This window comes from Phalacrocorax aristotelis, chromosome Z (genome assembly GCF_949628215.1).
Source record: "Phalacrocorax aristotelis chromosome Z, bGulAri2.1, whole genome shotgun sequence".
In the NCBI taxonomy this organism is placed as follows: Eukaryota; Metazoa; Chordata; class Aves; order Suliformes; family Phalacrocoracidae; genus Phalacrocorax; species Phalacrocorax aristotelis.
The window spans coordinates 62,429,557-62,445,474 of NC_134311.1; the positions used below are offsets into that span (position 1 = coordinate 62,429,557).

Here is a 15,918-nt window from a genome sequence, read left to right on the forward strand (position 1 = left end):
TAAAATGCTCCCATATCTCAGTCCAGATATTTAATGGGAGAAGGATGAGGTATGAAGGGCAGTGGGTTCAGACAGGCAGATCAGCACACAGAAGTATTTCAGCTCCAGAATAAGCTTGTTTACTAGCTTGTACATATATGTAACTAAAGATCCGTCTTGCAAGACAAAACATATGGCTCATAACCTGTCCATATGGCAGAGTCTGCCTAATCTCAGGTTGAGTAGCACACATTTGCTCAGCAGTCTCATTGAATCCAGTAAGAATAACTATTCTTCAGTTGTGTCTGAAGTTTCTAGTAGTCAATATTCATGTTTATTCCCAGCTTAGTAATTTTAAATTGCTTTGTCAGATTCTTCAGGAAAATCTTTCTGTTACTCAGCAGTTAACAGAATGGTAGGAAGAGGAAGCAATTAAAAGATATCATAATACTTCATGGTGACATTTGAGTATTAGGTTTGAATGTAGATTTCAAGTTTTTTTCCAGCACAGAAGTTGCTTGCAGAATATAAAATAAGTTCTCATGACAACGGAAAAGAAAATATTCTAGAACAAATCCAGTCTTTAAAATAAGCTCTTGTCTACATAAAGCATCAACTCACAAACATACACTTTTGCATGGAACAGGGCGTGATTTCATAAAACTTTTGAATACAAAGAGAGAGAATGACACTGGAATTTGAGAATATTAGCCAAGCACCATCTGGCTACTAGTCACTCTGAAGAAATCAGCCTCCAAAATGCCAAAAGCCAGCACTACACATTGGGAGCTTGTCAAGAGAAAAACAGTTTTCCCTCCAGAACTACAGCTAATGAGGCAAGGCTTTTGTTAATGAAATTAATCAGTGGTCAGTAACTGGCATAGCAGTTACTTCCTGCCTGCAAAAAGCTGAGTACAACTGTTGGACAGTTGTCAGGGAAAGGATTTGTTAATTTGCCAGTGCTAACATCAGAAAATAAGAAAATATCTCTATTTTATTGTTAAAATATTGTTACATAAAAATTGTAAAAGAACATTTTACTTTCTTCCCCAGGTTGCACACCTTTGATGCATGCTGTGTCAGGACGCCAGGTTGATACAGTGAAGCTTCTGTTGAAGATGGGAGCCAATATTAATACTCAAGATGCTTGTGGACGTACCAGTTTATCTCTGGCAACTTATCTGGTACCAAGACTTGGGGGAGAAGGAGGGAAAGATAGGTGGAGTGAAAGAAGTAAATGTGCAGACCAAATAAGATTTCTGTTTATAGTACAGAAAGAAAAAAAGTATAAAATATTTGGTTCTAGACAACAGTGAAAAACTAAACTTTACTATAACGCAAAGCTGGAAGCAATGATCATTAGAAAAGGATCAGGATTCCTGTGATAGTGTCTTTTCTCCTTCAGGTTGTAAAATCAGTGCATGGGATCTCACTAGATCCAGGATCCTCTGTGTGGTTTCAATAAAGCCACTTGTTCCTATGCACTGGAAAGTCCTCTCTTGTTCTTGATATGCAGATTAACTTCTCCCCTCCCACTGTCAGCATCAGATTTTTGTGCTCCAGAAAGGGCATTCCTATCTCAAATTCTGGTGGTCACCAGGCATGTTTTCCTGCACACCACATGAGCCAAGGCATTGCCTTTTTTCACTAAAGTGCCAGATGGCTAGGTAAGAATTTAAGTTCAAGGTGCTGCAGGTGCCAGTGCAGATACTCAGATCATAAGCAATCTAATCCCCCAGTCAAGCCACATGCAAGTGATAGGAGGGGCAGACATCCTATTAAGTTTTGGAAGGGAGATATGGTGCGTTCTGTGTGAAGCACACAAGGATGGTCCTCTTCTCCTTAGTCGTCTTCTCCTTGCTGGAGAGAATTCAGGATTCAGAGAGAGGATGGGGACCAAGTTAGTTGGGCAGAGAGGTTGACCATAGGCTTCCATTATTGGTTGGACAGAAAGGAGGGAGGAATATTCACTCATGCCACATAGTATGAGTTATGGCTGGATGACCGCCAGTTCATTTAAACAGATATCTTGGCAGCCTAATTAAATCACATCCCTGGCACCTAGGTTCTTCCTGCAAATTCAGGACAAAAAAAATGCTTCTCCTTAGCTATGAAATATTCAGCCAGAAAATAAGTGTAGAAAATAGCAAAACAGACGGTCTTATTCAGTGCAAGGAGCATGCCTCACTTACTTGAGAATAAATATTTCCTCTGCCAGATATTTTTAAAAAATCCCATAATTAGTGTCATGCTCCTTTTTTCCTTCCTCTTTTCCCAGAGGGCAACAAAAAATATTCTTTGGAAAAAAAATTACTGGAAAAGATTTAAACCACCCAGGCTTCAAAGTTTCCATTTCTGTTTCTGTGATGGATATAATCGCAGGTCTAGAAAGGATTTGCCTGTGATGTCTGCCCAGAGAACTGAATTCAGCAGAGCTCCACTGACACAATCGTATGCAGCATTCAGTGGTATTGTACGTCCACCAGGAACCGCAACAAAGATGTTCTGATTCCATCATTCCACACTTTTTCCCTAAAAATGCTAGTAATGCCAATCCAACATAGTTCATACAGGAAAGAATGGTCTTTGTCGATTGCTTGCGGAGGTTTGAACAAAACACTTAAACACATGCTTGATTTCCCTGGGACTTAAGTGTATGCTGAAAGATTTATGCAGTCACAACCAGAATGTTTACTTGCTTTTTTGTTGGGGTGCTCAACAGAAGGTTTTACTCCAAGGACTGATTCATCCCATCTGTTTTGGTGCTGTTTTCAGTCTAACATTGTCACTAATTCAAACTTCTGCAACAATGTTTATAAGACCACGCTCTAAGGTTTTTTACTATTGGTCTGCCGTCCCTGCTAAAATCTCAGAAAGGAAATGAGATTAAGTGCTCATGTTCTTGTTTTAACCTATGATAATTAAATCCACATGCCAGAATATGTGTAGCATTTTCTAATGATACAGGAATTAGCAGGTTTTTAATGACTTTACTCAGTTGGTACTTGCCAGAGCTGCAGAAAAAACAAAAATACAGTGTAAAGAAAACACCTTATCACAGAAATTAATGACCAAGGTAGTCTGAGACTTGGACTTCAAAGGGGAACTGCTCTCAGTGCTGAGAGACCTCTACTAGGAAAACTAAAGACCAGTTCCTCTGCTGGCAGAAACAGCTATGGTCAAACATGGATGCCAGAACCACCAACCAAAGATCTGGCCTGATGCATTTCACTTTCCTCTTTGACATGCTCTAATTTCTTTTTTAGGGCTGGTTGGATGGCTGTGTCAGCCTGCTTAGAAATGGTGCTAAGCAGAACATACCCGACAAAAACGGGAGGTTGCCACTACATGCTGCTACCGCAGAGCCTGATGTAAGGTATGTCTCAGGCTCCAGCTCCAGATTTGCTGGTTGAATCTCAACAGGTAGTCACCAACACAAGCTACCCAGCCCAAAGGGGAGCCTGAGCCAGGAGGGTTAGCTATGACAGTTACACTTGTGACTTGCTCCTTTGTTTAGTGGTTATCGTAAAGGAGGTAAAGAGAAAGAAAAGCATTGTACAACACTTGTGTAACACAGAGATATGGCCAAGTAAGGTGAGAAGCCTGGTTTAAGACCACAACAGCAGGAGGGGGAAAAAAATGTAACAGAAGTTGAAACCCTGGGTTTCCTCTGACCAATTACCTTTCTGCCACCTCCCCACAAGAAATTTTCAACTACTTTTACTGAAGGTGGAGTAACAACTACAAAGTGTTTTCACAACAAAACTTAAGAAAGATCCTCTTTGTCTCATTCCAGCCTGTGATAATAGGAAGGTTTAACAAATTTTTATTTGTACACCTCAATAAATTCACTCAAAAAAGTCTCCTAAGTAAATGATGTCTAGCAGGGTAGGAAGACATTAGAGACGCATAAAACATTCTGTATATGCAAAATGTTCATATGACTTAATCACTGAGTCTAAAGTTTTGCTGCTGTTGCCATATCAGACCAGCCCATAACTCTGTGCATTTCTGCTGATCTTGCTCTCCAACCCTTTTTAACAGCTTTATTCATTTTCCACATGATCATTGCTTTTCATGCATCACTTGGAGAGAATAGTTTGAGATATCTGCAAAAGTATGGGTGACTATCATTAAACAATGCATCCACAGAAAGAAGACAATGTTTGTACAATACTGCACATGCTTCTACTTGAAAGGGAACAGTAATCTGCTTTACCAGCAGTACACAGGGTTCTGTGAACGTTTTTCACATTCTCCATGGACACAGGCAGACCTTTGCTCTGCACAGGGGTTTACCAGTTGCTCAATTCCTTTTCCTCTGTCTTCTCACTGTGTTTGCCCCATGCCCAGAAGACATGCCTGGAGCACTGAGGGGGAGGCCTTTCCATCACGGTCATAGTCACTCTCTTGAATCCCATGTTGTGGCCAAAAGGGTATATGGAGTGGCCAGCTAGGTAATGCTTTATCAGCTAAGTCTGAATGCTGGCAGGCCACCACTACAACCCTTTGTGCTGGAGGAAGCACATGGACCACACAGAAAGACAGACAGTGATCAGTCAATTTATGTACTGATTTATGTGCTTCAGTGTGTTCCACAGAGTCTAAGATGAAAGGTGGAAAGAGAATCCATGGACTCCCTGTTCTATACCTTTAAGAGTAGGTATCAAAGAAGCCTCAGCTGCATGGCTGAATATCTACATGTTTGAGTGGTAGCACTTATGTTGCCATAATGGCCTAAAAATATAAGTGAGCCAAAGTTCATTGTTGATAGAGGTTTTACACTCAAAGAATGAGATTTCCTTCACATACACCGGTGTCATTGATAATGCGATAAATGGGGTTTACAATCATATTATGGTTATCTCACATTCTTTCTGCTAGCTAGTCCATTTTTACCCAGACCTGTTTTCAGATACTGAATTTCTGAGATTCTGAGTCATTGTGCCAAATGACCACAAAATGCCTCTTCTCTTTTACAAATTTTGGCCGAACTCATCACAGTAATGCTAAAATGTCATCCTTTTCAGAGTTCCTATAGTATGACTCCATTATGCTATTGGTCGTGTGATTCAGAAAAGGAGGTGTACCGCCACTCTTCTACAAGTATTTATATCCATATAGAAACAGATTTGAAGTCCTAGCAAAGCACTGGAATCAGCCTAGTCTTCACCCTTTGGATTTTCTAGTTAGAAAAACATTAAATTTGGACTTCTGGTACATGAAGATGTCATTACCAATGGATAAACTTTCACCTGCAGAATTTCCCAAATCATCCCTAAACAACTATAAATGTCTTTCCTTTGAATAATTTACCTTATCTAGTTGTTTATTCCTGGGGGGAAAAAAAGAACAAATTTGTCATGCAACATTCTCAGCTTGATCTGATCCTCACATCTGAGCACAGTTCAATCGAGAAAACATACCGGAAGCTGTTGAAGATTGTCCTAATGAAAAGCAGCAAAAGATTTTTCAGTCAGTCTCCTATACATGGGAGAAAAAGCATGGTTGTATGGATTTACCTGTGCATTATCTGTACATTTATCAGAGCTCCCTCCTTGACACTTAATAATCTTTTAATTTCCTTGCAAAAGAGCATGTCTTTTAAATGTTCGTGTTTTGAAGGTTTCTAGAAAATTCACACTGTCAGATGAGCCACAGATTTTCATTATGTTCTTATCTAGATATCCACTAAGGGTATATCTTTCCTTTTGCTAGAATCATAAGAACTGCACATCCAAGTTAGGATCTATGCTATTTGGCTTTGGTACAGCCTATGACAGGATGGTATTTTCATCGCTATGGTCCACCCATGTACATGATCCAAACACTTACCATCCTCCTATAAAACACATCCATTTTCACCAAACTTACAGTGATTACAGAATGTCTTCATAGCATATGAAAACAAAAAGCAAAATTCACGCCATGTTAAAAATATTATTGCACTTGAATAGTATTTCATGTAACTATTTTATTGTAACTGTTCCCTCCACCAGAGGGGAGTGTTTATAGTCTAATATTCTACAAAATGTGAACCAATGCATTGCTCTATTTCATACCATAATAATCGCCCTATCCCAGCAGACACACTGTAAGCCCTTGTAAAATACTGTTGGTTTGTGTGTGTGTGTGTGAGTGTATGCATGCATACACACACACACACAAACACATACACATCATCACATTATTCCAAGAGCTGAGAGTGAAAAACCCTTTTAGAAACTGGTCATTAGCATTTCTGTTTGTTTAAAACTTTATAAAATAGGATGACAATGAATTGTTAAGCTACCAAAAACTGCACATATGTATAGTATTACACACTCTGATTCTAGTCTGGCAATCAGCACAAGAATTCTTCCTAGTGGATCTGCTTTTAATTCACAGCACTATACTTCTGCTGTTACAGTAAGCCATAAAGTTCTATTTGCTTTTCTGGTATGACAAAGCTCAAACCTAAGATTCTGACCTGTGTCCATCAGTAATACTGATTTTTCTTGAAATTTCATGTTTTGATTCTCAAAAAATGTCATTTTTTCACGTTTAGTCAGAAGTACAGCATACTGATTATGTCATTGCTTCCGCAGGCTTCTGAATGTGCTTTTGCAGCAGTCAAATCTTAGTGAAATTAATCATCAGGACAATGAGGTGAGTGAGCTTGCGCTACAAGTCACAGTCCCAGGCTTTGGTGGCATACAAGTCATGCTGTTCAGAACAAGTCCACTGCACTATCAGTTTTATGATGAAACCATGCACTAGTCAAAAATTTCTATAACACTTTTGCTTAACTCTGCAAAGCTTTATCTCATATTTCTTACTATACCTTGATGCACCTTTAGGCTAATAAACCTTCTCCATATACTGCCAACTATGAGGTACCTTGAATCAGTCTCTTAACTTACCTGCCAAGACATTAGTTGCTTTTGATTCTTCTGAAGTTAGACATTGGACTAAAACTTCACCTTTTCCAAATCATCCCACCATTAAAGTACTGTTCTTAGGAATAAATATCAGAAAGCTGGTATTACACAGAACAGACATGGAGCTACAAAAATTTATGCTATCCTCTGATCTTTTAAAGAATTGTGCCCTGCAAATACATATATATATATATATATATATATATAAAATGTACACATGGAAGTGTTAACTTACCAGATGTCTTCTTCTCCAAATAGAGAAGCCAAGACACAGAGAGACTAGATGTCTTTTCATATGTTTTTCTTCACTCTCACAATTGCTCAAGGACATGTCTCTTCTCCACAGAACTGCCCCAGGGTTGTTAATTTTCCCTCATCCCATGAACCCTCCTTATCCACTGTATGGTTTGCAGACCCTACTCACAACAACCTAAACAAGATGTATGCTTCGTCTTGGTATAGAATTATGTTGCTAATGAATTGCATGGAACCATGGATCATAATTTCAAGCCATAATGTTTTGCTGTAATGCATCGCTGCATGCAATTTGGAACTTTCAGTCCAGCTCACTGTCATTTGGCAGTGAGAAGATATTTCTTCAAGTGTCAGTACTAAGCTCTAAATATTCATGTTTTCTGAAAAACATGGATCCTCACAAATGATTGCAGCTAATAGAGCTGTCATAAGTAAAACACTTCAGTTTTCCCATCTTACACTTGAGAAAAACACACTGATGAATGCATGAACACGTAAACAGTAAGAAATACATCTGGAGGTTTCATAGTTTCCACAACTGTGGCTTTCTGTGGTTTACTTATGAAGCCTGTGAGATGACAATGTGAAGAAACATTCCCTGAAAAAGTCTTTAATCTGGGCAAAACAAGTGTCACACTGTATTTCCCTCAGCCATTTCTTGTTTTTTCTCCTTTTATGTCCCCTATTGCTCTTTATTTTCTACAAATATGCAATTGTTTGGCTGTCTCACCTTTAATATTACATTCTGCTGGATCTTCAGCTTTGACAGTTCACTCTCATGCTTCTTCTCACAAACAGTAGTCTGTCTAGGGGTGCCACTCAAGGGTGGTATCACCATGCTCAAATCAAATGGGTGTGGGGTAGACAGCCGTTGCCTGCTGCAGCAGGCCCACACGTGTGAGCTGCCGCTACAACGAGCTCAATGCTCTTTGCTCAGTTGGGTGCTCCAAAGGACACATGGAAAGTACATATAATTAGAAAAGAAATAGAGAACAAAACAGGAAGTAGAATTATGCTCTCTCTGAATCCTTGGTACGCCTGCATCTTGAATGTCGGCAATCTGAAAAAGGATATACAAGAAAGGGAACAGAAAAGGACCACCAAGATGTTATTAGTTATAGAGTAGCTTCCTTTCATGGGCAGACTAAGTAGAACAAACTAACTACAATAGGACTTTCAGCCTGGCAACTATGTCAGAGCGATGATATAATACAAGTCCATGACATCACAAATTACATGGAGAAGATGTAAAAAGAATTGTTATTAACTGGTTTTTACATCTAAAATGATGGGGACACCTACAGAAATTATCAGGCAGCAGTTTTAAAGAAAATTAAAATAATTTGTTTTTCAGAAAACACATCATTACCCTGTGGAGGTCTGGATGTCATAGGAAGTCTTTAGCCTGATTACCAAATATTAGGTGACTGTATATCATCAAGCCTTGTTTCTCATATTTTGTCCCTAAGCATCTGCTATTGACCTTTCTGAGCTGTGTCCCTGCACTAGAGAGATCTTTTATCCCTACCCATAGTTCTCACACACTTATGTGTACAGTTGACTGCTGGTTGCCACAGTAGAAACAGAGAGAAAGTTCATTTTTCAAGGATTTTTTGTCCGTATCAACAGACTGAGAGTGGATGACAGAAAGCTAGCCTGGTACACTGTAGCTTCTCCTCCTTCAGTGATTTTTGCGGCTCTCCAGGACTAGGGGTGAGGTTTCCCAGCTGAAAATCACTTCACTGAAGCCTCATTTCACAGCACTCACTGATACTAAGTGTCCATCAACAGTACTAAGTCCCTTGTGTCAAAATCTTGGTCAACTGACGTCAATGGCAGAGCTCCCATTAATTTCAGTTATGCAAGGATTTTACCCTCATGTTTGGTTTTACAAAACCAAAACCCCTGTGATTAAGCTTTGCAAACCCTAACTAAAAACAAAACTGCTCTCGTTTAACTGCTCCACTTTGTCATTACCTACACTTAAGCCATCTAGGGACTTGAAAAGCCTTATAAAATACCTGATGAATGAGAGAAATTAATGTAAGGGCATTTAAGCTTCTAGTTAGAAAATCACTGCTAACAACTTCCACTATTAATGCACTGATAAGTTTTCTGCATCAATATTTTATAGCTCATACTTTATCTGAGTTGTTGCCAATTGGCTTTATAGGGTTCTACGTCAAGTTTTAGTTTCTTTTCCACTCTACATTTTTTGGTTTTTATCATTTTAGAAACCAGGCAAGACCCTTGAAATGTATTTTCCCTGATAAGAGATAGTAAACAACACCTGCCCAAAGTAAAATGTTACTACATCTGAACAACACTAGCAATTTTTAAGAAACACATTGAATTAGTAACTTTATACAGAAAATCTTTCAGATTATGGATGTAGAGTAAAATATAGGTGTGTATAACAATTCTGACGAAGGTGCAAATACAGGCCATGAATTCTCTGATCTACCAAGACTGACTGAGCACAGCTAAGATGGAATGAAAGTGCAGGTCAGTAGCTTACCTTTTGGTTTGTTTTCTCCCTAAACAGTAAATATGAAATGTTTACATTGTGACTTTTTTTGTTGACATCACTGGGGCAGTTCCTTAGCTTCCTGATTAGTGCCAGGTAGAATACTAGCTTATAATATTTATTTTGGATCAAAGATAAGACCTAAAATAAACATCACGCTGTGTCATGTCAAAGCACCAGTCTAAAACAGGCTTTTCTCACAGGACCCAAACTGGGCAGTGAAGAACCATCCCCCAGCTGTCATGGTCCTGACCACGCATTATTTTTAACAGACTACAGTCACGTATGAAAGAAGCATTCATATTTGTATCCATTTTCTGTAGTAACTCCAAAAAGCTAATTGCTTGGTCCCCTCTTACGACTCCACTAATTGAGAAGCTGTTACTAACTATTCCAAATAAAGAGAGAGAGGGAAGAGTCTGGCAGTCCTGAATGGTTTCAGAACTGTCTAGCTTATCTACAGAGACTCGAAGGGTGCTCCTGTGAGTGATGATTATTTGCTTTCCGGATTTATGGCTTTCAGGGAATGACTTCACTCCACTGGGCTGCTTTCCACAACAGGCCCCAGCACACCCAGACTCTGCTGCACAAGGGAGCAGACCTGACTCTGGTGGACAAAGACTTCAAAACAGCTCTGCACTGGGCAGTACAGGTGAGCCACGGCCACAGTTTCACCAGGCAGTTGCTTGAGGTAAGCTGCCTATTATGGTGTCCTAAATACTCCAAAAGCAACTATTTTGGCTGTGAAATGAGGAAAATGGATGCTAGGAATGCCCATTAACAGCCTCAGCATTTTGCCAGTGCACACAGATGCTTGGAGAGCAAGGCATACTTAATACAGGCTCAGCACTGTTGCCCTAAACAAAGTTATCATTTATCTCACTTGGACTATGTGTATGCTTCATGTTGAACTCATGCTTAAATTTTTTCACTAAATCAGGGTTACAGAAATCAGCAACTTAAATAGGCTTTTGGGAATAAAATAATGTAAACACAAAACATACTTAAACAGCTATAGTTGTGGAGTAATTAGCTGACGGGTTGAGGCCCTACTTGTCTGGAGATTAAGGAAGACAAGGAGCCAAACACATTTCCTGTTGATCTGTATGCTCCTATGTCCTATGCAAAAAAAAACTCTCAAAATGCTAAAAATTACTTGGGCCATCATTAGAGAAGAAAAACATACAGGTTTAATGTGGCATTAAATGCTGTATTATGCAATTGGTAGTAAGTGGTCTAAAATATAGTGTAATTTACTAAGTTATGCCTAAACATTACCGCAGAAAACTTCTCAGATGAGATTATATAAATATGTTTTTACTTGCTCACTTGCCATAGCAAGTTCCGGTATCAATGTTCAAAACACCTGCACACCAGATAAGCAGAAACAGAACTTGCACAACAATCCAGTAACATTTTCCTATAATGACTAAATATTTGCATCCTCACCTTTTGGTCTAAGTTCACTCATGTTAAAAAATGTGTCAACAAAGAAATTTAAAATCTCTGAACAGCCACATACTATATTTGTAAATGAGTAAGGACATCCAGAACGAATAATCTGTTTCCTTCAACCACAGCCTCCCACAGGTGGTTCATGTACAATAGGCTCAACTTTCGTTTTTCTGAAGTAGAGGTATACTTTGGCCTCAGCAACTGGTACTATTTCAATACTGGTTCTTTTCTTCTTTAATCCTAATCGGTCTGAAATTGGGCTACATCCCTTGCTGTTTTGCCTTAGAAAACTAAAGGTATTCTGCTCTAAAACCTGTTGTGCGTTTTCACTAGGCTTACACCAATGCAGGCTGCTTCCAGTGGGAAATCTCTGGAACTCACGCAAGCTCCTGCAGGCGAGGCAGTGGTCTGGATCATAGCTCTGGGAACAAGCTGTCCCTCAAACAGAATGACAAACGGGAATCCCCTTCATACCAGGGCCCTCAGAGTTTCCCTCATTCCTTGATCTTTCTGAATTTTGTAAAATTTGTTATTTAATTCCACCATTAATTCCCACCTTCGCTTTTCTTTCATAAACATGTAGAATAACTCTTGAGAAAGGGAGAAATTAAAACAGCACAAAACGCACTTGGCCTCAGGTAGAGGCAAATTACAAATCCCTCTCCTTTCTCCCTTTCAGCTGCTCCCAAAAATCAGAGGAAACATGCAGGATGACACCTCACCCCACCCCTTCTTTTTTTCTTCTTGAGAGATTCCTGCTATGAAGTCTTATAAATTGCTTCTTCCATCAACATACTTCTCCATATTCTATGTACAGAAAGGGTAGTTGAAATAGTAGGGCATGGAATAGATCTGTTAATATTTCTCTTACTCAAGCTTGGCCAAGAAAAAATACTTTCAGCCAGTGCTCTCTGCTGCCCTATTAGGCCCAGAAGAAATCGAGACTGTGAACAGGCGTGACTTTCTCTGCTATAACAGAGAGCAGAACAGCTCTGCTGAGTGGGATGATCATTATATCTAATAGCCTCCTCCATGGCTGCTGGAAAGGGGATATTTTTCCTTTAAGAATTGTATTATCTTCAGAGCACGAGACACTCGCAGAGCTCAGGCAGTACCAGGTGCAGGGGTTGTTTTTGGCTGAATAAGGCCCTGTGTTTAATTTCATTTTTTAAAAATGCAGCAAGGGAAAGACCAGGCACTGCACAGAAACTTGTTTCAGAAGTTGCAGGGCAGAGGCAGTTTATGCACACCGGGCTGAAACAGAGCAGGACCACATAAAAACTGTTGCCCGCCATTCAAAACAAAATTCTCAGGCATGTTTCATATGAAATAATTGTTCCATGCTAGCTGTTTCAAAGACCACATGTTTGACACTTGGTCTCCCATCAGACAAACAATGGCTGTGGAGTTCCAGTTGTCTAACTAGACAGACCTTGCCCACACCAAGGTCTGTTCTGTTGAAAAGCTCAAACCTCCTGCCACTTGAGTGCATGCCTTCAGTGCAAATGTGTTACACTGGTGTCAAAACCACAGATAATTCTGGTTTGAAGTGAGAATATGTCATGTCACATTTTTTATACATGCAATATTTTCAAAGGCTTATACAGATAGGGTTATATTAAAAATGTCTCAGGAGGTATTTCTCTCTTTTCATTGCAGCCAGCAATAATTGCTATAACGAAAAGGAAACACAGCCTGTAACAAAAAACTTGGTACTGGAACAAAGTGTAAAGCCTTTCTAACAGTTCCAGATAATGGTGTCATTGAAATCCTAGTGAAATAGAATATATACTATACAGTATACACTATCGTACTACATACTTCTGTATCATAATAGCATTAGTGGTACCTTGCAAATAGGCTGGGAATATTTGGAGTCTCCCTGCGTTGCCTTGCCAGTGGTCACGATTTCTAACAGAAGTTTCTTTGTCTCTTTCTTAAAACTCTGGCTCCCAAAGTCATATGATTATGTAAAAACATCAGCTTTCATTTACAGAATAAACAATCAAACAAAGATTTCTTCTAAAGTGATGAAATGTAAACCTCTAGGGATTAAAAGAAGGCGGCTAAAAAGAAGCCATTAAAAATAATATTCTACCCCACAGAGCTGTGCTTATGGTTTTTTATAGGTTGATGCAGAGTGCAAAGTTTTAAAAAATTACGAGCCTGCATATTTGCTCCATAGCAACAATGCAATTATTTCATTCCCCCATTTCCTGAGAGCAGAACGAAATACCTATATATCTTAAACATATTGTAAAAGCAAAGCATAAGCAAATATTCATTTGTGTTTGACTGAGCAAGCGTGGCAGCCTCTCTGTAATTACTTGGAAGGTGAGAGCACACTTAAATTTCAGGATCTCTAGGAATGAATCTGTCTGTTGCTGCAGCGCATCTTGAGGACACAGCTAGCCACCGAGCCAGGGCAAAGGAAGGGGCCAGGGAAGGCAGTGGTGGCTCAGGGCCAGAGTCTCTCCCAAATGATCACTGCGCTCCTTCTCTCTGCCCAGCAGCCCGGATTTTTTTCTGTGGGCTGCCTACGGTGGAAGAATTCAGAGAGACTTCCACAGACTTCTTAAATCTTAGTGGGTGTTTCTCTATGGCAGACATGTTTATTGTTGGATTAGGCCAGAAAACGTGCATTCGCTAGGCATCGTTCATAGTCCGGTTGGTTTCAGGCAGATTTCTTTCACTGCAAAATTGTACTTGTTTTCTCCTTGTTTCATGCAGTTTTCTCGAGGTAGCTAGAAAGGGAGAGTACTGATTTCTTTTTTTAAGTCACTAAGCTTTAAAGACAATTTTAGCAGTTAGCAAACAAATGAAAAACAGATTCAACTTGCATTTTTAAAGCATGCCCTTAAGAAATCCCTTTCTTGTGTAAATATTGTCATTCCAGCAAAGGTACAGCTGTTGCTCATGGAGGCTGGAATGTTGCATAGCAGCAGGGCTCTACGGAGTGAGCTGTCAAGTTGCAAAACAAGGAGGAAGAGAGTTTGCAAATAGTTTTGAGTAAGATATAAACTTGCTCCACTACCATCAGAGGCTTTTTCCAAAAAGTGCCCTAAATATTTGTGATAATGTCTGCAATAGCAAATTAAATGTGCAAGAGTCTTGGCTCTGGCACCAAGGCCAGCTATCACAGGACAGCCTGTGTCCCTACTACTAAACTCTCTTATCTTCTAAAACAGGATGGTTGCATGCAGACCACTTCTTGCAAACGGTCTGTGGCCCATGCTAGCTGGTAGGGAAAGTGTTAACTGACCCAAGCCATAACTATGGCAGGGAGGAGTTTAAAATTTTTACAGTACAGGAAACCTAGTTCCCATGCTCAGGGGTGCTCCCTAGTGCTACTTAATTTTTATATAGCCATAACCTACTTCTCCACTTTCATTTATGTTAGTTCATAAGCCAAAGCCCCTTTCGTGACTTATACATGGTACAGCAGTACCGCTATACAAATTCATCAGTACAGCCAGATCAGAAAAACTGCCTTTACCTGAAATAACTGACTGTTAAACAGTAAGTCATTCAGGTATGAGCATGCTGTTGACAATGTAATTATTCTGCCAATGAAATTTCCAAGGAAATCAATTGCAGAACTCCCACTGAGATTAGTAGGAAATTGTCCTGGGCAAAACCTGGAGGTAAGTACAGCATAATTGCTAGACCTCTTCCCAGCACAGTCTATGTGTAACTCCACAAGTGGATGCCAGAACATGAGTAATGTACATGCATCACACTTCTTGCATATCTATAAATGTCCTGATCTCCTATGCCTGACAAAAAGGCACTGGAAGACAAATGTTTCCATTTCTCTGATAGTAGTAAGGAATAAATCCTTATTCTACTGCAGAATAAACTATGACCTCTTTTTCAAAGCACATAAACAGCTCATCCAGATAAATCAGTCCTCACAACAATGTACTAGCAGGGGAAAGCTGCCAAGTAATTTTAGTCATGGCCATAGTCATTTACACAGTAAATCATATGCACTTATTATAGAAGACTCCAAGTGAAAATAAATTCTCAGAGAAACTTGGCCACTATTTCATGCAGTTTTTAATTTCAGCAAAGAGAGGGTAAGAGGGGCAGGGACATACGATAGCCACAGAGGTAAGACTCCATGACTGCCTTTGTCATTTAGTAGCTTTTTCCAACACCCACTAAGGCTGCTGAGAGGATAAATATTTTAAAAACGCCACGTCCCTTAGTTGTACCAGAGGCAGCAGTGCTCTGAGGACCACATGACAAATTATCCTGTACAACACCACATTCTCTTTCCAAGAGTACCACAAAGTCGAGCCTAGCTGGGTCACTCTGAGCCTGCAAGAGACACTGTCTCAGTGGGTGTCTGAGACTGAAGCACTAGGGTTAGGAAAAGACAAATGAGCTTCTCCCTGAGCTGGATGAGTATCACCAATGGAATTACAGTGGTATCAATAGAGTTGTTAATTTCTATTGGTTCGCCACCAGAAACACACCCTGTGAAGTGCCTGGGCTGCATCCATGCAAATTCTGGCAAAGTTTCCCTGGCAGGAGGAAAGCTGAAGATTATATTACAGATTGTTGCTTTCCTCAGCACAGGGCCCAGTTGTATCTGTCCCCTGAGGGCAGAGAAGTCACAGCATGCTCTGAATTTTTGCACTAGGTCTCCAGTGCCACCGCAGCATATCTGGCAGCCAGGGCATAGCAGCAGTGGAGGCAGAGTGAACATGCTTCTGTTCCTCAGCTTTTCCTAGTCTGGGGTACAGAGGGGAGATGCTGGAAGTCCTTAACAATGGG

At 39.9% G+C, this 15,918-nt stretch overlaps 1 protein-coding gene across 1 annotated transcript in view; it reads left to right on the forward strand.

The window, feature by feature from the left end:
• Window positions 1-15,918, forward strand: part of ANKRD55 (ankyrin repeat domain 55) — a 49,303-nt gene that overhangs the window by 8,438 nt on the left and 24,947 nt on the right. The window contains exons 3-6 of the mRNA XM_075079063.1: window positions 1,033-1,163; window positions 3,246-3,355; window positions 6,567-6,627; window positions 10,205-10,333. Of these exons, the coding sequence (XP_074935164.1) occupies window positions 1,033-1,163; window positions 3,246-3,355; window positions 6,567-6,627; window positions 10,205-10,333 (431 nt within the window). The remainder of the gene's footprint in view (window positions 1-1,032; window positions 1,164-3,245; window positions 3,356-6,566; window positions 6,628-10,204; window positions 10,334-15,918) is intronic.